At 38.8% G+C, this 23,096-nt stretch overlaps 2 protein-coding genes and 1 non-coding gene across 3 annotated transcripts; 2 read left to right on the top strand and 1 right to left on the bottom strand.

Moving 5' to 3' along the window:
* Positions 1–7,678: 7,678 nt before the first annotated feature.
* LOC134662234 (uncharacterized) lies at positions 7,679–15,486 on the bottom strand. Its single transcript, XM_063518495.1, has 11 exons — positions 15,438–15,486; positions 14,747–14,860; positions 13,913–14,024; positions 12,865–13,067; positions 12,094–12,192; positions 11,398–11,489; positions 10,940–11,060; positions 10,443–10,586; positions 9,509–9,690; positions 8,629–8,730; positions 7,679–7,842 (listed from the first exon to the last, which is right to left on the bottom strand). Exons 1-11 carry the CDS (start codon positions 15,469–15,471, stop codon positions 7,720–7,722), a joined length of 1,326 nt encoding a protein of 441 aa, XP_063374565.1. The 5' UTR covers positions 15,472–15,486; the 3' UTR covers positions 7,679–7,719.
* A 2,874-nt stretch (positions 15,487–18,360) lies between these two features.
* Positions 18,361–22,992, top strand: LOC134661112 (chymotrypsin-1-like). The gene is made up of 7 exons (XM_063517063.1): positions 18,361–18,559; positions 19,880–20,063; positions 20,454–20,598; positions 21,066–21,167; positions 21,724–21,870; positions 22,308–22,406; positions 22,860–22,992. The coding sequence occupies exons 1-7, from the start codon at positions 18,475–18,477 to the stop codon at positions 22,989–22,991; spliced, it is 894 nt and encodes a 297-aa protein (XP_063373133.1). The 5' UTR covers positions 18,361–18,474; the 3' UTR covers position 22,992.
* Positions 19,174–19,257, top strand: Trnal-cag (transfer RNA leucine (anticodon CAG)). Its single transcript has one exon. It is a non-coding gene; the product is annotated as a tRNA-Leu (tRNA).
* Positions 22,993–23,096: the final 104 nt, after the last annotated feature.

The raw sequence follows: 23,096 nt of genomic DNA, 5'->3' as shown, positions 1-23,096 counted from the left end.
CTATAGGGTTAAAAAGGTTTGACAACGCGCGGAAAGTCAGGATGGATGGATAGAATATTTCCCTTGCGACCCTGTTTTATCTAATTATTTGTCCGAACGATCTGTCATTTCAGTACAAAATTGGTAGGTACACAAGCCATCAGATAATTGCGTAATGAATAGGCCAATTGAACTGTTTTTTTAGTATTTCTATCCATAATACGCCGGCCGGTACTAAATACACAAGCTATTCAGACATGTTTTTATGCCACATTTTTAGCGATATCTTCAGACGAATCTCGCGACCAATCCTCCCGCACCCCACTACTGAAAATCACATTATCCGAACATTAACAAGCGATCGCTCTCATTTCGAGCGGAACAAAGAAAGTGGGCCGCAAATTCGAGTTGACACTTGATAACCCCCTACCTCAGCCCTCCCAGGCTAATTTAGACTGTATACTGTTGATTTAAGGTTGGTTTTTGGATGGTAATGTAAGGGGGTAACCTGAAATGTCGTAATATGTGTAACCTTGTTACGTTTCCCATATGAATCAGAGTACTGGGTGATAGCTGTTAACCGATGATCTCACGTGCTAGTTTATTAGGAACATGTAGAGATAGGTCGCATGTCCTCTTGTACAGTCAGCAGGAATTCTCTACAGTTTGCGTTCAAAGCATCTGTTAGTCTAATTGAAGGGTATATTTATAACGGAAAGAACATGTCTATAGTCACTCTGAAAACATTTTGAGTTATGGCGGTTTGAAAGGAACGATATGTACATACACATACTTAACCAAATTATTTTCGAAGCTCTAACTAATAGTTCATTGAGATTAAATACTTACTCATTTAAAAAAAAACGTGACTAGACATGTTTCCGTGTACCCTTCAGTTGTTCTACATAGAGAGAGATATGTGTACCAGATATATATTTTTGAAAAGCTACAAAATTACATATTTAGTTACGATTTTCGGGCACGCCTAATGCCTCGGCCACGGAACGGGTAGCATTAATAAAATATAAAAATGTGACCTTGGATGGAAGCAGTCTAGGAAACTACTCGTATCCAAATCGCGCCAAAAAGGGGAACCACCCCTGACCTGCAGTAATTCAAGAATGCATTCATTCACGGACAACAATCGGCCGCAGATTGCTGCACCTGGCGTGCGCGTGCGCGAGCAGGGGTCCGTGGGCACAATGCCTGATGTAAAGGGTCCGTGATTCTATATTACTAGCTAATAGCTAATTAAAATTATATTATACAATTCTGGTTTGTCCTTTCCCAGGTTTCAAACTATCTCACATGCATATGCACTGAGAAAAAAATCGTTTTAAACAATTGAAATTGCATTAAGGTTTAATGCTTTAATGAGTTCCATTTACGTTACGTACGTACGTAGGTACATTTGTTATATTGTATAAGTAGTTCATCTTAATGAAATCATTTTAATGTGTGCTCGATAGATCATATTTTGTTCAGTGTACCTACATATACTTACCAAATTAAATCTAAATCTGTTCAGCGGTTTAAGTGTGAAGAGGCAACAGACAGAGTAACTTTCACATTTATAATATTAGTAGGGAAGTAGGGATAGGGATTATTTCTATTACTTAATCATGACACACTGACGACGTAAACAAATTGACCCATTTTCATTGATCGTAAGAATACATAAGTATTAGGTTTATATGCGGAACCATTGCACGTAAATCCGTATTACGCGACCGTAACTATGATTTAATGAATCCCTATTTATAACCGGGATTAAGAGCTATTGCTGCAATATTTACAATGCAGCGATAATATTTATTTATTTTCTTTAAACAGGGGTTGAAACTGTTTGGTGTCTAGGGGATTAAGTCAAATGCCTATTCAAATATTTCGAATTATGCTGAACAATGTGTAATAGAAATTACTTTCTTAAGTTTTACAACTTAGATACTTTTATTGTTGTCGATTTTTTAAAATCAGTTTTGAAAGAATAAATAAATAAATAATAAAATTCTTTATTTCAGGCCAGTTTGCCCATAGATTGTTAGTTACATATTTACAGACTTACATTACTAGTGTTAATATAAAGCGGTCTAAATGTCTGATTAGTTATCTTTATCAAATATTTTCTTCATTTAAAAAATATGTAGGTATGTGTCCGATTTAAGATGGAAATGGATCAAATGATATATACGATGAATTATAGGTACAAGAAGTAAAATGATTATACAAGAAACTTGAAGATGAATTATACAAGAAACGTCTCTTAGAATTTTCTTAATTTTATTCTCGACATAGTCTCCTGACCATTATTAATTTGCTAGACCCTTGGAATAGGGTTACCTAATAATAATAACCTCATAATAACTAAGCCTAACTGAGAAGAATTAGATCATGTCAACGAAAATACTCGCCCAAAGTTTCATTCGCAAACAAATTCTCGTAAAAAAACAAACAAGCTACCAATTGTGTCAAACCATGAATGAATACTTACCCTACGATTAGGGTAGGTCAAACCCATTCTCTATGTTAAGACTACGAATAAAAGGTCATAAGTTTGTATACACACGACATGCGTGCGTCTATGTATGCTCTATAGAGTTTACAATACGCATGTGTCATGTGTTCAGAATAGTGTGTAATTGTGGACATTGTGGTAGACTAGTAGGACGTATGTGCTATAGAGTTTATATTACACATTATATCGTTATAGAATAATGTGGTAACTTGTGGTAGGGTGCCTAATTTTGAAATGGAGTGTTGCTCTTTTTGGTTACCGTGCAAAAAACGTTAATCTGTGTGCTTAGAATCAATTGCTGATTTTTTATTCGAAACTTATTGTTAATTTTAGCCTGTGGCACATTGTAGAGGTATTGTTATAAAATTATATAAGTAGCTCCGATCGATATTTTCTGTTGCCAATCTCGCGCGGAAAAATGCTATGAGCAACGTTTGTGTTTGTGTTTTTATACTTCGAATAGAGTCCGCCCGAGCTAACTTTGCACCGATTTTAACAGAACAAAGTGAGGACTTGTCATTATAAACGTCATATATTATTTTCATAGAAAGGACCATGGGCAACTTTGTATGGAGCCTGGTCAAAAAACCAACAGAAAAAATGTTAGATCTTAGATCAAGATTGGTATTTCTATGTTACTTCGTTTTGTTCTATGGGCACCAAGCGGAATTCCATTGCAGAACTGAGACGTAGGTAACCAATTCAGCTACCGTAAAATGGGGTGAGTAGGATTCGCGGGGAGAGTTGGGTTATGAATGGGGAGAGAAGGGCTGAAAGGGGGGTGAGATGGGTTTTTAAGGCTACTGCTACAAAAATAATATATTCCAATTTAAAATGGAGCTATAGTAATACTCATAATAAAAAAAATCGATCCAACAATCTTCCAAAATCACCTTTGTATGAAATCCGAACTTACCCTAAATACGAGGGACTACGGGGTGAGGTGGGTTTTCCTGTTTATCGTCAAAGTTATGAAATGGAACTACCCAAAATAAAATAAACACTAAAATACAAACGTCCGGAACACTTATTATATACACCATTCAGTTTGCATATGTAAAAATAAAATGTTATCGAGGTATGAATGTCAGTTTTGCGCCTACTCACCCCATTTTACGATACGAATTATCATACATTTTGACTAAAATACTAAATCTCAGTTCTGCAATGGAATTCCGCTTGGTGCCCATGGAACAAAATGAAGTTCATAGAAATACCAATCTAAAGACCTAAAACTTAACTCTCTTGGTTTTTGGACCACTTTGCCACATTTTGTCTTTGCAAATGCCATGCAAAGTTAGCTTGTTCCGTTTCTAGGCTTGCAGCTCAATGCCACACTAGGATACATAAAAGTAAGTATGTACTGCATTGTCACCAAACTTACCCAACCATGGCAAATTGCAGTTAAGGATGACTCGCGTTAGACCGGGCCGTGTCCGGGCCGGAGCTTCCGGCGCTTACTTTTCTATGAAAGATGATCAAGTGATGCTTTCCATAGAAAACGAAGCTCCGGAAGCGCCGGCCCGGACACGGCCCGGTCTAACGTGAGTCATCCTTTAAGCTTCATTGCTGACCTACAACGCCGACGCCTAAAGTGTTCCAAACGACCACTAAAGTTGTCAGAGCAACAATTTAACCAACCTTTGAAATATTAGCTTCGGTGTTTTGACAAAGAGCTTTGTTCGCACTTAAAAATAAGGTGGCCGATTCTGGTTTGACCGTTTTATATGGTTTTCATCCTATTTTGACTTACCTACCTTTACAAAATCTGATAATATTCATATTTTATTGATAAAGCTTTCACACACGCTTTTGTACACGTCAAGAGTACATAAAATAAAATTACATTTCACTTAATGTAGACATAATCGATTTAATATTCAATCAGGATTACCTATTCAATCAGAAGGCGCAGCATGGTTCCATTTTTATCGACTGCCACTATGCCCGTCACTTTCGCACTTACATACTTATTAGAACGTAACAGACATGGTGACAAGCGATAAAAATGCGACCGTGCTACCGCCGGAGTCGTCTCATAACATAGGTAAGTAATTTCACTCGCACTTATTGGTGCGCGTGAGACCCTGTCTTTTGATACGACTCAAGGACGTCAATCCAGAAGTACACTTTGACATCAAAAATCACAATCATATCTAAACGATGTCATTTATCAAGTTATAATTTTTGTCAAATGTTAGTTGGAATTGGCCTCAAGGTCGTATCAAAATGAGACGGAAACCATATCAAATCGGTAAATCGGAATCGACTTCAAGCTTTTAGCGTTTAATTGTTTTCAGAGCGCTCACAAAACCCGTATAGTGTTACAAAAAGCTAATTTGTCCGAAGTTTGTCGTGTTATCTTGAATAACTTTTTTGTGAACAGAACGACACAAGCGACGACATATTTCCTATTTAAATATAACCTTTTTGTTATGAGAATCAAACTCCAATTAGGTATAGGTATAGGGTTTCTTGTGATCTTTAGAATAAAACGTTTTACGAGTAAGTCTGTGTTTATACGAAAGAAACGCCCAAACGGATTACCTACTAATGAAAACAATGATGATTATTAAATGAATTTAACTAGGTTTTTATGCCAATCTAGGTTTTACGTTTCTTTACCTTTAGATGGACCATATAAAACAACTAATAATAGAGTTATCAAGCCTACACTTATTGCTCATGTATAGGTATAATGCTTTATTTATTGGTACTGAGTTGATAATCATTGTATATTTTATGAACTTGCGTTGATATATTGGTTTCGCGATACAGGAGGCGTGCCTACTAACAAGGAACCAGTTTGCAAGAATAGTTTTAAGGGGAATACTGCTTTTAAATCTTTACCTACATCAATTTTATTTATATATTTAAACTATATTGCACTAAACATGAAAATAATGTACAAATATCGGACTAAATTCTTAATGGCATTCTCTACCAGTCAACTATCGGGCCAAACATGTAAAAATGGTGAAAGGAGAAAAAAGGAATTGATAAGAACTATGGTAAATAACGTGGGACTATAGCCCAAGTCCACTCGCGCATGAGAGGAGGCCTGTGCCCAGCAGTGGGACGCATATAGGCTCACATTATTATTATTTTATGGTAAATAACTGTACAACTAATAAATTGAATTTTATACATACCTATAGGACTAGGACAAATGCCACTTTCAAACTCATGGCACAATATATTTTTGTGTAACTGTTACTATAGTAGGCCGTAGCGTAAATATCACAAATTCACAATAGGCGATCGGATCGGCTATATTATGTTTCAAACAGGAAGGGTACGCTGCCAAAAATAAAAATATTTTAAAAAGCGGAAATATGTGATCCATGCCTGTTTTATTTTGGACAATTCTGTATTTTTTTCTTAAAAGAACTTTGCCTTAACAAATCATGCTTTGGTAGGCTTCCTCATAACCAACTCACAATAACAATTATCACTGAAAATGGTACTCTCTGCTTTATAAGTAGAGTTTAAATTGCAATAGCACGGTCTGGCAATATTGCAGAATTGATAATCGAAATGAAGATACAAACAAATGCAATAAAGGCATTCACGCTTTTATGAGCACGTACAGCCGGACTTATTTTGTTTCTTGAGCCTGAAACTGGTCCATACAACCATTTTTGGTTGCCGTTGTGTAGTTTGAATCCAGACAGGGAAATAGTAGAAAAACAATTTCAACACACCAACCCGAAGAAAATGTAAGATATCAAACAAAATCAAACCAAATCAAATCGGAGTGAAAAATTTTATTCAATATTTACCATTCAAAATCATCATTTAAAAGTCAACCCTACCAGCAAACATATAAACAACTCAAAATTTTCATTTGATTATATACTTTGCCTCACATGTGAATAAAATGAAACTTTGCTATCCGTTTTTGAACAATCAAGAGAGCCTTTACCAGTTGGTGTGGTGAAAAAACAATTACATGTCTTAATCCCAGCCCAAGGTGTGATGTTACAGCGTAGGGTATTATTTAACTGTCTGCACTGGAAGGTACTAAGTGTGGTACAGCGCCACCGACTGTACATTCCTTTCCCGTCGGCCCTTTCTTTATATGTAATGACAGGTTATTCTCGTGAATGATCGCGGATCGTTAACGACACAAACACTGAACTGTACGTTTTAATTCCACAATACCATACTTGGGTGTCTTTAATATGTGTATTCGTGATAGGTTTTCTTTGACTTTTCTTTTGAGCAGTATTCGAACCAGCTTTTGAAAAAGGCCTCGACTTAGTTGATGACGTTAATTTCGTAACATGAAAGTACTTAGTGCCAGTTGCACCATCCGCACTTGACAAACTGATTAACGTCACCCGGCGCGCCGCGGCGGTTGACTATGAAACTTTCCATACAATAAAATTTAGCGAACTCTTTAACGATGACAAACAGTGTGGTGCAACCGACCCTTAATATCACAAAATCAGCAATGAGTTGCCTCTCAAACTAAATAGATAATCATTCGTATCTACAAGCGGTATTGAACCTTTAAGTCTGAGGAGAGACCTTGCCTCCTTATGTGTGTTCTACCGCTTGTACAATGGGCTGTGCTCTGAAGAATTGTTTGTCATGATGCCAACGGCAGCTTTCTATCACCGCACCGCTCGCCATCGGCAGGGTGTTCATCCACACACCCTAGAACCTAAATGGTCGCGTACTGTGCGGTTTAAGAGGAATTTCCTCCTGCGGACGCTCCGTCTGTGGAATGAGCTCCCTTCCGAGGTTTTTCCGAGGGTCTACAGTATGGGGTTCTTCAAAAAAGGAGTGTACAGGTTTTTAAAAAGGTCGACAACGCGCATGTAACATCTCTGGAGTTGCAGGCGTCCATAGGCTATGGTGACTGCTTACCATCAGGCGGCCCGTATGCTTGTTTGCCACCGATGTGGTATCAAAAAAAAGCGCTAATACTACCGACATACTTATTGTCTAAAAAACTAGTTCGGGTCAACTTCACTGCCCCACCTGCGATAGAGTTTTTAAAAGTAAGTTCGGCTTTGCCAGCCATATCAGAGCTCACGCTCGTAATTAGCTAGGGTCGCCGTTGCCGATTACGGCATAGATAGCTATTCTATTCTTCTAAAAACTTATACTCGTAATTATGTAAGTATCTATGTTCCTTCTAGGATGACTGTTTATAAATATTGAAATAGCAAACAGTTTTATTCAAGTAATTTTTATATTTGAGATATAAAACATTGTTAGTCTTGGTAATCGGAATCATCGGCCTGGCTGTCCGAGGACTGGGACTCGGTGTGGTTGTAGCCCCAGGCCTCCACCTCGAAGCTGTATTGGTGACTGAACTGCAGAAGGGGAATGTCCACCTGCAAACAATGTATTAGGTAATATATTCAAAACATAATAAATAACACTTAAATTAAAAACTTGTAAATAAAAAAATTGGCCTAAGTCGTAGTCTCTCGGTAGGATGCGCAGAAGCCAAAGGATGGCAATGCTGATACGCTGGGCAAAATATTGGCCAGCCCTCTGGACACCAGAAGCCTCTATAAGGCGCTTTGACAGCTCCTCATAGAGGCTACGCGCGCTAGGTCAGGTAATAAGTATTCATCATCATTATATCATCAACATTATCGCCTAGCGTTGAATGGGCACGTGATGCGGAAGGATGAAAGTCATTTAAGTCATGTAAATGTAACGAGAAAGGTATTACAAATAAATGTTAAGGGATGTAAGAGGAGGTGCAAAACTTGCAAACCAAGAAAATAATAATATACGTAACACTTTAAACTCTCTCGTTTTGTACACATAAATAATTACACAAACGGGTCTACCGCGATATAATTTCATTGTTTCTACCTTAAATTCCGACGTTTCAGCTGAGTTGCAGAGTCTTTCCGTGACCACATCAGCTGGTGCAACTCAGCCGAAACGTCGGAATTTAAGGTAGAAACAATGAAATTATATCGCGGTAGACCCGTTTGTGTAATTAAATAAATCATGAAAAGACAGGCGAGAGGTAATATATATGCTTCGCCTTTTCTTTAAGTACCTAGGTACCTACACTCCTTTCTTTAAAAAAATCATGCACTTGGATATGGAAATGTACTTGATATCAATACTCAAAGCACTGATGACACTGAGCCCCTTACCGAAACCTCAGGGGAGTCTAAATCGTAGACCCTGGGGTGACCGATCTGGAACGGCATGCCAACCTTCACGCAGATAATGATAGCTTCTCTCGGAGACACGATCTGACAACAAATCATTCAAGGAATTACATGGAGATAAGTGCAAGGCCTGAGTGGATGCCCGAAATGGGCGTGCAGCGGAGCGGGGCGTGCAGCGTGCATGTTAAACAAATGCAAACGTATAGGAGCGGCCTTAGTGCACGCCCCGCCGAACGCTCCGCTTCGAGCGTCCACTCAGGCCTTACACATAGGAGCATGCCAGTTGAGGATGAGCTGGAGCGACGCCAGAAGGGTCGCTGAAGATAGGAAGGCGTGGCGCGAGCTTGAGAAGGCCTTTTGCACCTCTGGGATCAGGGGTGCCATAGGACAACAACAAGAGCATGCCACCATCATCTAAATGATGACTCACGTTAGACCGGGCCGTATCCGGGCCGCAGCTTCCGGCGCTTAATTTTCTATGTCGATGAACGTGATGCTTTCCATAGAAAACGAAGCGCCGGAAGTTCCGGCCCGGACACGGTCCGGTTTAACGTGAATCATCCTTAACGGGCTTCTACTTTATTTACTACTTAACGTTTTATTGTTGTCATTTACTCATATTTTTAAGATCCAGAGTCTTCCACTTAGGATTTGTTATACCTATACAAATCCACGAATATATTTCTTCCTGAACAAGAGTTTATTGACTTTCTCAATTATGCATACTCTCTGTGAATTATCTTTTTGAATGCATAGTAATTTTTGCTTTACAAATCGCGTTTTCTATTATTCTTTATTGAACAGGTTTCACTTGCCGTTCAGATTTAACTCTATGAAACTTTTTAAATAATATGCCATTTACCTCCAAATGATAGTTGACCCTGGACAACGCAATAGGCTTGACCTTGAAGATTTCCTGATAAAACCTGAAGATGTCTAAAGCGGCATCTCCTCTGTCGTAACATCGCACGCCACCCATCCACCAATGGCCAACCCAGGCGTGACCAACTTGGTCGTAGGGGGACGCGCGGGGCATCACGAACCCTGGAAACAAAAACGTATCTTTCTTTTAGAGTACATTGCTTAGCACAGACAGTCCAAGGGCGGATCCAGCTTTAAATAATAATAAATAAATAAATAATAAATAAATATTATAGGACATTACTACACAAATTGACTAAGTCCCACGGTAAGCTCAAGAAAGCTTGTGTTGTGGGTACTCAGACAACGATATATATAATATACAAATACTTAAATACATAGAAAACAACCATGACTCAGGAACAAATATCTGTGCTCGTCACACAAATAAATGCCCTTACTGGGATTCGAACCCAGGACCGCGGCTTCACAGGCCGGGTCACTACCCACTAGGCCAGACCGGTCGTCAAAAGCTTTAAGGATGACTCACGTTAGACCGGGCCATATCCGGGCCGGAGCTACTAGAGCTTCGTTTTCTATGAAAAGCATCACGTGATCACCTGTTATATGTCATAGAAAAGTAAGCGCCGGAAGCTCCGGCCTGGACACGGCCCGGTCTAACGCGAGTATATCCTTTATGGGCAGAGGGTCACATTGTAGTTATTTTTTCACGAATAAAACATTAAAATTTACTTATTGTAGCCCCTAGGCTGGTCATGTCTCCCGGGAGCTCTCTGACCGTCATGAGAACACTATATCCAGCAGGACTAAAAGGTTCAAAATACTTCCCAAGTTGAGCTGCTCTAAATTTAACAAATAGTAATTAAATTCCATGTGGTTTTTTTTCTACCGTCTACCTAGAAGGCATTACTCACCGAATGGATCGTCTTTGGAGAAAGCACCCAGGGGTTTGCCAGTAATGGCAGCTGTTATCCAGGAAACGTAAGGGTAGAGCACTGTGTGGCGAGGGGGTGCTGGAGGCCGGTGAGACCGCAGCGGATCGGGGCAAGGGGTTCCACCTGGGAAACAGATAAACTAAATACGAGTACTACTTACTTACAATTTTTATATGAACTTTAACATCATGGGTTTCCTGATATCCTGATTTAACCTGCTCTAAAAGTCGTTAGAATCAGTATTATTTTATTTACTAGAATACTTAAAACAACATGTAGTACAGGATGTTAAGGTACGTAGATGAGTAGGTGATAAAGTATTTCGGTGAACGACATGCAAAAATGAGAGATAGTAAAATGAGTTAGTGAGATATTTAAGTTTTTACCGCGTTTTTGCGGGGAACATAGGTATCCAGAACTTGTGTGTCCAAACACTCGTAGTCCATCTTTACTTTATTGATATTGGTATAACTGACCATGTGAGAGAGCGACAACGGACCAATGTCCGGTGTGCTCGTGAACTAGACTCGGGGCGCCAGAACGGAACCCGCAGCCAGTCGTGCAGGCAATCCGTTCCTTCTTCAGTCGCGTGTTGTTCTGAAATCGAAAATTAGTCGATAATAATCGTCGAATCGAAAGTAGTAGATAATATTCCATAACCCCTCAGGCGGCAATGCAATAAATACGGTCATAACATTATTTAATTTAAAAATAACTCGCAGTAGAAAATGAACAGAAGTTATATAGGTAGCGGGCGCCGCACGTACCTACTGCTGTTAGAAAGCAGCCTGCTCTCAGCTTTAAGCCGCCTGAAGGGATAACGCTATAGCTATAGGGTTGACTTAAAATTATAGTGTCAAACCAAACGTCAGCTTCGGACCCTGAGAGTCGGGGACCCTGGAGAGAGAGAAAGAGAGACATTTCATAACCGTACTTCTGGCAAGTCGTATATGTAGCAGAGCTCTCGTGGCAACAGGCTGATCCTGGTGATTTCCTTTTCTTCCTCTATGAAATCTCGGGGGACATCTGGAAAACAATATTTTTATTAAATATCAACAAGGGATTAACCCTAGCTAGAGCGTCGCTGATGGAGGAGGAGGGGGGGGGGGGGGGTAGCCTGCAAGCGATGCTACAAATTTTTGTATTAAAAGAAAAATTCACCGCCCTGGGCAAGATTTGTCAGGGAATACAGATGACATGAAAGGTGCATACTCCATTCCTTACCTGTTTTCATCACTACATAGTATAAAACATAGTCGCTTTCTCTGTCTGTCTGTCTGTCTGTCTGTCTCTATGCTTAAATTTTTAAAAGTACGCAACGGATTTTGATGCAGTTTTTTTTAATAGATAGAGTGATTCAAGAGGAAGGTTTATGTATAATTTGTTAACCCGTGCGAAGCCGGGGCGGGTCGCTAGTTTAGAATAAAGAGGTAAATCGCTTCTTACTAGTAGTAACTGTAGTAAGTTAAGTGACAATCCCATTGTACCATTGTGCTGATAAGGGAGACCGAATGTTGCTATAAGAACTGTATATATAACAAAACAACGCAAGATCATTGAGTTTTGATTTTGACGAGTAGTCCTATAAACCATGTCTAGTAGTACCAGTGAAACTAAGCAACCAACTTACCACTGGCAAAGTCAATGTGGTAAAGCCTTTCCTCCATAAGCTTGCCGGTGCTTCGCTCGAGGAAGTTCCTGAAGGGCAGACAAACTGGCAACACGTATCCTGGAATAATATGTTCAAGTTACTCAGAGAGATTCACGAGAAAGCATTAGCATTATCGATTTTTTTCTGAACCTCGAGTAATTTTCCGAAATTTCCGAAATATTCCGCAACTTGCACAATTGCACATCTAATACTTTATAAACTCTTGCGTTTTGTAAATTTGTCATATTTGGTCTACCTCGAACATTTTAAACTACCTATATTCGCCATTCGGGTGTTCTTTACCCATCTCTCCGTCGATATTTTGATAGGAAGCCATCCGTAACCACAGCTGGTGCAACCTAGCTGAGACAAAGGAAAAATAAAGAAATATATTGCGTTAGACCAGGTTAAAGGAATGACTCACGTTAGACCGGGCCGTGTCCGGGCCGGAGCTTCCGGCGCTTCGTTTTCTATGGAAAGCATCACGTGATCACCTGTAATTGTCATAGAAAAGTAAAAGCAAGTCGGGTGTGACTTGCACATAATGTCTCGCATTCCACTTCAACCAACTTACTGGATTTCACAGTGGTGATAAGCTTTAACAACGCCACGCTGCTCCTTGCTCCGAAGTGTTTAAACTCCGGATGAGCACATCAGCTACTGGCATCACCAGGATAGCTGGTTCGCACTTCGCCTTCATGTTGGCTAGAGCTAGGACTGTAGTCTCGCATTCCACTTCAACCAACTTACTGGACTTCACAGTGGTGAGAAGCTTCAACAAGGCCACGCTGCTCCTCGCTCCGAAGTGCTTAAACTCCGGATGGATGAGCACATCAGCTACTGGCATCACCAGGATGGCTGGCTCACACTCTGCCTTCATGTTGGCTAGAGCTAGGACTGTAGTCTCGCATTCCACTTCGTCTCGCTCGTAGTCGCCGAAGATCACGTTTCCTCTGTAAGGGGTATAAGGGGTCAAATTTTCAGACAAGCAGTCTAGCCGCCCAGACATCAAAACTTGCCAATACAAATGCAATTTTGGTTTGTAAAAATAAAGATTCGAATAAGAACATACGTCTTAATATTATAGTAAACTTATAGTGCTACATTTACATTTCAATAACTATACCAAGCACAACATTCATTAGAGATTATAATATTTAGTTAACAATTAATTTGTAATCTTATAATTAAGGTGAGATCATGGACAGTGAGATCATGTACTCAACTAGGTATGTGATAATTTAATTACACTGTTTCTAAATCTATTATAACTTAAATGAAAAATGTCTACATCATTCCAAATCTTATTGTAAGAAGCGCATATACTTACGAGACAGGGGACTATGTTGTGAAACGTTATTTGTAGCAGCTGGAACTAAAAACTGAGCTGGGTTACGGCATGGTTTAGGGTACACCCGGAATGGTATGTTACTAATAAGGTCAGAATCAATTTTATTGTGAATAATTTTATGTAGTAGTAATAATTCGTTAATATGTCTTTGATTTTGCAAACTATTAATTTTGAAATGGTGCAGTCTATTGTTAATTATCAGGAAAACATTTTATAAGAGCGATTTGAAAGAAAATCTCAATACTTTATATTTACGGCGAGAGACGCACTAAATAATCGGTAATAATCGGTTACCTATATCGGTTTTCGGTCACGTGAGGACACCTACAATGAGACAATATTTGTCTCCAATAATTATCTGGAAGAACTTTGCAATTTTGTATGTATGTGTATCTCGGTCTTGTTTTCTGATAGCTACAAGGATATCGTTCAAGCTGGCCAACTTACAAAGCATATCCATGTGGAATTACAGCAGCGTCCACTGCCGTGCTCAACACGAACTGACGACTAATGAGGATGACACGTGGAACCCTGAAGTAGTGGGGGGTCCCGTTCTTGACTGTGGAATTACAATAACAGTTTTTTTATTTTTTCAATTTATTTGGAACAAAAAATAGTAACACAAGGGTTTAGACACAGAAATAGAGTACAAAGGATAATATAGTGTGAGACCAACAACATCGTCCACAGATTACTGGAATACCTACTGATAAATCCAAAATATACAGCGCTAGGTAACAATATAAAGGATATAAAGCTAAAAGTAATAATAGCTACGATTACAAAATAGGTTTGTGGATACAAATTCATATTAGCAGGAGTAGTCTTATATAATTTAATGAGCGGGTAAAAACAGTTAAAACAGCATGGCTCATCGGAGCGAGTTTTAAAAACAGTTTTGAAAAATTCACGGTTTCATACTAGACTTGACTGATATAAGTCTTGTGGAATTACAATACTGGTTAGATCTTAAATTCGAGCATGGCTACTTCATTTTTAGACCAAGAATCCTATGATTATCTTTGTCCGTCAGATGTCCAGAGGGTCTACCGCTAAAATCGATGTTCGCTAATTGCGGACCCTAACCCTTGTTGTGGCAATTAATGCTTTGTCTATCTATCTATCTTTCTCTGTCACTCTAATTACGCCTTCATTTGAGTAAAAGAGAAAGATCCTCGCAATTTGCGAATTTCGATTTTTGTGCTAATCCAGCTCCAATCGGAAGACTCGTACAAGACATACGCCTTTATACAAAGGCTAATAATAAGTGGTGAGTGTTACCATGGATATACTGCAAGGCGCCTAACCAGGAGTATTGCAGCTCTGTGACTTGACCTTCCTCAGGGTCGTAGCTGGGATCATCGTGGCAGTCGAAGAACTGACTCCACACTGAACCTGCCAATTAATACATTATATTTAGACTAGCTTTTGCCCGCGACTTCGTTTGCGTGGAATTAGTTCCAGCAGTTAGAGTACCTAAGTATAGCACCTGGATAAAGTCTAATGGCAATAATTTTGAGCATAATATGTTTATCAGGCAATTCATAAATTTTCTAATTTCCACCCCCTTTTTCACCCTCTTTAGGGATGAATTCCGAGATAAAAACTATCATATGTCTTTCCCCGGGAGCCCGGGACTCAAACTCTATGCCAAATTAAAACTAGATCCGTTCAGCGGTTTAAGCGCGAATAGGTAACAGACACACAGACAGACAGAACGACAGAAAGACAGACAGGCAGACAAATAAACAGTCACACATTCGCATTTATAATATTAATAAGTATGGATATACGGTGATATTAGCGATAGCAGTTACACGATCCTAATGCAGATTAGAAATTTCACACTCCACACAGTTCCATCATCAAAAAGCTTTGAAAGTTACACCGCCCAGCTTCCAGCGTTACCTAGCCAATATCAAATAATCAAGCATTAAATAAACCATTATAATTAATAGCCTTTAGTACTTACCCCAAAGAACGCCTAGAGCCACCAATCGCCACATCAGCCTAAGATCGCAACTGTTCACTAAATAATGTGAAGACACGAGAAACTGGCCATGTTTGTTGTTTTTGGAACCTCGGGCCACTATTGGTAAACACTAATACCAGGTATCTGACGTCGATTTTCATTTTCTGACGTCTGTGAGGACTGAGGATGCATGCATCATGTATCGAAAAAAAAACCGGTCAAGTGCGAGTCGGACTCGCGTTGTAAGGGTTCCGTACATTACCCAATTTTTTATATTAATGTACTTTTTATGTGGAACATGAATGAAATGTCTTTAAAAACCCCGTAGGGGTCGGATCAAAACATATAGAATTAAACTACTCAAATTTTATGTATTACTTTCACCCACATGTGGATAAAATGCAACTTTCTCATCAGTTTTTGAACAATCAAGAGAGCCTTTACCAGCTGGTGTGGTGAAAAAATAAATTTACTGCCAATGTGTATGCAGCATTATAGCCTTCATTTATAGTTTGTATGGCGCTATGCAATTTCATCATACGTGCTCGCGTTATGCAAGTTGTATTGTGTGATTATAACGGTACAAGCAATGTTAGGATGCTTATTGTACACCAGGCACAACAGATGCATGACAATGTTTTAACCGACTTCAAAAAGGAGAAAATTTTCAATAGATAAATAAATAAATATTATAGGACATTCTTACATATATTAACTAAGTCCCACAGTAAGCTCAAGAAGGCTTGTGTTGTGAGTATCCAGACAATGATATCTATGTATATTAGGGTTGATTTAATACAAATACATAAATACATAGAAACACCCAAGTCTCAGGAACAAATCTGTGCCCATCACACAAATAAATGCCCTTGCCGGGATTCAAACCCAGGACCGCGGCTTCACAGGCAGGGTCACTACCCACTAGGCCAGACCAATCGTCAGATACGTGCGCTTTTTTTCTGAAAGGTTAATTTTTTTAAACATTAGACTTAACCAATTAATTTAGACTTAGGGTCAAGGAAGGAACGGTGCCTCGGTGGAAAATAGGTTATCCTATTGGACATTGAAACTTCTTATAAAAAAGTTAGTTTTGAATCCGGTGACCAAACGTGATAATATATAGGACCAATTGTCGAGCGTGAACTATTCCCAACGAATTAAGAAATAATCCCTATAAAATCCCAAAGCAATTGCTGTTAAGCAATATGATGTGTTACCATACATTCATAAGTTTCATAACACCATAATTTAGACGCTAACCTATAAACCTTCAATTCAAATGCAACGTTTCATGCACAATTACCATAGAGCTGCATTTAAATCGATACAAATTACACACTTTATTGATATTCCTTGCTTTTCCAACGTAATACTCTATCGTCTAGAAAATAAGGTTGGTTTTTGTTATGCGACGGAATAAGATACGTTGTCTGGTGTGTAAGTGATCGAAATTGCTCGTTTCCTGTTTGCGGTGTCGATAGAATTGTAAGAGAGGCGTGAAGATATGCGATTGAGTATTTTGATAGCTTCATTCATAAATACGAGTATGTTGTTACTTCGGTAGGTTTATGAATGACTATAGCGACTCACGCCGCCTTCGCACGGATTACACAAAACCTTAACTAATTATAAACCTAAACCTTCCTCAAGAATCACTCTATTGATAAGTGAAAACTGCATGAATATCCGTTCAGTAGTTTTTGAGTTTATCGCCAACATACATACACACAAATAGACAGACGCGGAGGGAAACTTTGTTTTATACCTATAAGGTGTATAGTCGCCACGCACAATCATCAATGAAGGAACAGGGAACTAGCCAAGATGACAATCGCCAAAGGAAATCAAAATATATTCAATGTGTATGTATTTATAAATATAGGTATATGTATGTGTATGTATAAATGTAAATATAGGTATGTACAACTATATGATGATGCTATGAAAAGTAAAGTGACAATTTTTTGTCATGATTTATTTATGTCTCGTCTGTATATGATGATGCTATGAAAAGTAAAGTGACAATTTTTTGTCATGATTTATTTATGTCTCGTATAAACGATTGTGAGTCATAGTCAACTTTGAATTGAATGTTGATTTACATTTTACTTTACACCACACCATCACATCTTTGCTTCAGTTCATACAATTGTAAAAAGTAAACGCCTGTCAAAACTAATATAGCAATTTAATATCATAATACTCAACGTGTATTTTAGGCGTATTCCAATTTAAATTTTAGATGAATCGGTCATCGGATCTGTCCGTGTCAAAGGTGACATTTCTACAACCTAAAACGTCAGTTTTGACACTGACAGATACGATCCATGTCAATGTCAAAAAGTAGCCGAAAACACCTCGCGTGATTTGTGCACAACCCCTTACCTAGTGATGTGTAAAGTATTATCTCGTCACTCATAATGTCGTCAGGTGACAGCAAAACTCACCAATTACTAAAAAATATTTACTTAAAGAAAAATTAACCTTCTTTTAGTACTAATATGGTTCACTATGGCTATGAACTTGTGGTGGTAATTAGTGAGTTTTGCTTGTCACCTGACGATGTATGTCTGGTATTAGTTTTCATTGCAAAAAATTATTAGGTAGGTATACAAAAAAATTATAAGGAGTAGAAGTATTACTTACTAAAATTAAATAAATATTACCTATGTGTCAATGTTATACTTATCGACCTTTAGGTAACGTCTCTCTCTTCTCCCGGCCGATTTCGGCCACAGCGACTGCATTATAATTACGCCTAGGAGCGAGAACGGTAGGTACCTACGACCCCTACGACCCTAGGCTAACTGAAAAACACCATTCACTCATATACCTAGGTACCTATTTATAAATCGTCATTACATATATATGCAATACTTGCAATAGTAACTAGATATTAAGCAAGCAGTCACATAGGGGTAAAAATATGCATAAATATTTAGCTCAATACAATATTGCATGCAAACATACATTTACATAGGTATTAAGCTATTAACAATTTTGGTATGGAAGAGGAAGGTATATAAATAGTGGAACGATGTGGAGAGGTTTGTTTAAAGTATTTTTAACTGTCATCATGGCTTCGTTGTTATTGGTTGTATTTGGGATATTCCCGTTATTAGGTAAGGTTTTTTACATTTTACGAGTAACTCCAAAAGCGGGGTAATTTTTACAATGGCAATTATCTACCAAACTAATAGAAGCACTCTACTCTTTCATATTAACTACCCCGCTTCGAAATGATCTCAATGTATGTTAAGAACTAGAAAAGAAAAACATAAAAATATTTTCGGTAATGTTAATATCCAAGGAGGAAAATGCTAACTACGTTTGTAAGGAGAGACGGTCGTCCCCATTCCTCTTAAAATAAATAAATATTTGGGGACAATCTTACACTGGTCGACCTAGCCCCAAACATGCCCCAAACTAAGCAAAGGCAAAGCTTGTAGGTACTATGGGTAATGGGTATGGGTAAATTGGGTACTAGACTAGGCTAATAACATTATTAATTTATAGGTACCTAGTTACATTAACTTTCATGTTAGTAAGTTAGAAAGAGCTAAGTATCAACTGTAACTATTAAACTAAGATTCGATATAACAATACTTGTTCTATTATTATCTTCTAGCAGTAGGCACCGTGACGTCATAACATGACGCAACACACGTTCCAGTGACTCAAACATCCAATTAAGCAACTAACGCAACTCACGGCAAATTTCGCCCACTATTGACATGTCAGGATGGCCGAGCGGTCTAAGGCGCTGCGTTCAGGTCGCAGTCCACTTCTGTGGGCGTGGGTTCGAATCCCACTTCTGACAAACTTTTTTGCGTATTTACTGTTAGTGTTTTTTTTACTTTTCAAAGAATTCGTTTATGTTCAACATAATCCTAACGATAATTAGTCATAACATAATTATAATAGGTAACTTGTAGAAGAATCAACATTTTTAACGATGGATTTTTTAATCCATGTTTTTAATCTTACTTATCTTTTGACCCTGTTATGACATTGATACATTTGTCATGTGTGTTTTACATATATTTTCTATTTGTGATACCTAATTTTCAAAAGAAGCAAATACAGCCAACGACCTTAGTTATTATAAATCTTTCTTTCTTTTAACAAGTTACATATTTATGTTCAAATGTAGAGTTTTATTTTACCTGACATATATATGAATTCGTAGAGCGCGGCGCGCTCTTTCTTTCTTCCGTGATTCGTACAATCCGATTCGATTTTCTTTCTATGCTAAGTTTATAATTTTAGTTTGTAATTTTTATTTTAAGGCTTTTCATTATTTGTTACACACTCCTACTTGTTTTAATCTTTAATAAATAGGTAATTATTTTCTTTCCTTTTCCCAACCGCGCCAATTAAATTTGAAAAATCTTTGATAAAATTGGATTTCAAAAATATTTAATAAAACATTTTTCGCCCAGTGTCCTCCGAGTTCTACTCATCAGAGAAGCAGGCTGACTGGGAGAGAATCGTGGGTGGCACTAAGGCCGCCAACGGCTCCTATCCCTACCAGGCTTCGCTGCGGGTCTACGGCGTGTGGCACTACTGTGGAGCCTCCATTTTGACCCCTAGGGTCATCCTCACAGCGGCTCATTGTGTCGAACGGTAAACCGGCATGTTTTGAAACCTTATCAGGCCTTTGATGTCCACAGGAAGGGTCTCTTTTGTTTCCCAAAAAGTTTGAAGTCATAATGTATAGCTTGCCCGCATTTTTATTTTATTAGTCATAATTCATTTGGTTCAGAAACGCGTCACTTTTCAGGATTGCCATAAAACCTAACCTAACCCAGCCTATCTATAGGATAACCTTACGAAAATCCAGAACGGTTAACGGTTTCAGTTTTATGACTAATGATATTATGACAAATAAAACATTACGAGTAATTACGACTTAAGGAAACAAAGGGACCCCCTACAGGAAACTCGCATATGTTAATAGGTAGGTACTAAAAAAACTTTCACCCGACTGCCCCCTGACAGATCAATTTATTTCAGGATGCGCCCTCAATACCTGAAAGTGGTCGTCGGCACCAACCAACTCTTCGCCGGCGGGACCCCGTACGGAGTCCGCAAGATCGTCTACCACGAGAACTACGACAACTACGAGATCGTCAACGACATCGCCATCGTGTTCACGCAGGTTACATATCAGAATACCTACCTGCAATTGATTTACCTATTGCTAAAACACCTACTTTTTAAATACCTAATACCTAACGATCATTCTACCTTAACATTGAATGACCTAAGTCTAAATAAACAAATGGAAGAAACACCTAATTAGCAGATCACTAAAGGATGACCTGGATGACTCACGTTAGACCGCGCCGTGTCCGGGCCGGATCTTCTGGCGCTTACTTTTCTATGTCAGATGACAGGTGATCACGTGATGCTTTACATAGAAAACGAAGCTCTGGAAGCTCCAGACCGGTCTAACGTGAGTCATCCTTAATGCAGAGTTTACTAGATGAAACACCTAACAAACAAGCTGTTGTTATCTCATCATCAACTTGGAGTAATCGCCAATCATTTCTTTCTTGTGCCAGTCTTTTGATCTTGTTACGACCTAATGGACCTTCTTTAAATTGATTTATGTTTCTTGCGCAGGAGGAGATCGAGTTCAGCAGCACGGTGGACGCTATAGAGCTCAACGATGAGCCGGTCGAGAAAGGAGAGGATCTGATCTTGACGGGGTGGGGGACGACTTCTGTAAGTAACCTACACCATTATCATATCATTTGTTGTTATATCGAATGAAAATAGATCATTTATTGTTATAGCGATCATCCCTCCCAAGGTTTTTTTGGCTATTCTAAAGTCCATTGTCTATGTTATATTTGAAGTTATGAATGTCCGTCATTATATCAGCCGGAAGGCTTTGACATAACTAGGTCAATCCCAAGAACCTTCATTTCTCCACGTCCACACTGGTAGTACGGTGCCCTCATACAACGGTGTCCTTACAACATCTGTTACATCATCAATTATCTTGGCACCATCGTCTGTACACCTGGGGTCCCTTTGCTGCAGTCGATACTTTAAAACCTTTGCCAGCGTCCCTATACAAACTTTCATCAAAATTCCATCAGGTAGAATGTAAATGTAGATTGTTGGAAGTCCGTTAAATGCAGGCGTCAGTTACGATAGCCTATTTTTAAAGAAAATTTTGAGGTGACTTTCACTTAGACGATATTATGTTTGGGTTAAGATACTTAGTTTTTCCTGCCTTTCTAGAATGAGTTAGACAATGATAAGTATTTTCCAGTACCCCGGCCGACTCCCCAACGACCTGATGCAGTTGGAACTGAAAGCCATCACGTACGAGGAGTGCAAGAAGGCACACGAAAACATCAACGCGGTCTACGAAACTCAGATCTGCGCGCTGACTAAGAGGGGAGAAGGGGCTTGTCATGTGAGTGGACATCTTTTAAAGCTGTCTTAATATGTATGTTCTTTTAGCGATAGCATGCGATAGCGTTATTCCATTTATTATATGGGGAGAGCTAAAGGAAATGACGATGTGAGTCCAATGCCAAAAGACAACTATGTGACCGACGCTGATACAGTGAGTAGTTAATGAACTATCAACTATACAGTATAGGTACTTGTCGCACGAGAAACAATGAACACAGGGTCGTGTAAAATCATCGTAGTCGTATAAATAAGTGGCATTGCGAGCCAGGTGTTAAAATAATCTGTACGTAAGTTCTTACACTAGTTTTTTCTCAACGCCTCGCCCACTTTTGCTAGAGAGCATACAGTACACCATAAAACAATGAATTAAGTTCATCTTCAATGTTGTTGTTTTACTTATGTCTGGAGTACGAATCACTTTTGAATTGTTTTTAGGGAGACTCCGGAGGTCCCTTGGTCCGCGAGGGCCGGCAGATTGGCGTCGTGTCGTGGGGCATTCCCTGCGCCAGGGGCAAGCCGGATGTTTACACTAAAGTAAGTGTGGTTATAGGTACTGTCATTTTAAAAACTAAATAGGTACTTCTGATTTTGCATTGATCTACAGTTCATTTTAAAAGCCGATAATAACAGAATAGCCGTAGGTTGAAATCGTTTAAACAACCGACGTACATTTAGTTAGGTAATATACATAGTTAGTCAAACCAAATTAGTCATAAGAACAAAAAAAACTACATATACTCATCCTTTTCTTTTGGGTGCAGTTTTGGGTGCTAGTACTAGTGTAAGACAAAGATAGTATGATTCTCTCAGTCTATGTTTGAAATGAGACAGTCCTTTGACAAACTATACCTATTTAAGTATGTAATTTTTTGTTGAAGATTGGGTAGGACCGATTGTAGTCGATAATGGCAAAACAAACATTAGGTATATTATTATTTTCTTTTATACGAATGTGAATTTATATGTTAAATTTTATTTTTATTCCAGGTGGAAGCATTCATGGGCTGGATAGAGAAGACGCTCGGAGACGATGATGAGGACCACTGGAGATACATCAACCAGAAGATGTACGAGGCTGGAAGGAGGAAGACCAACAGACACCGGAACGTCCGATTTTAACCGACAATCCTGAACGTCATATTTGCGCGATAGAGAGGCAGATAACGAAAGTACCCGGCAACCTTCAAATCAAGGGTGAACAGGCACCTTCTGGGCAGACTCGCT

The sequence above is a fragment of the Cydia amplana genome, chromosome 2 (genome assembly GCF_948474715.1).
Source record: "Cydia amplana chromosome 2, ilCydAmpl1.1, whole genome shotgun sequence".
In the NCBI taxonomy this organism is placed as follows: Eukaryota; Metazoa; Arthropoda; class Insecta; order Lepidoptera; family Tortricidae; genus Cydia; species Cydia amplana.
Note: the sequence above shows the minus strand (reverse complement) of the source record. Positions and strands in the feature narration are given on the sequence as shown.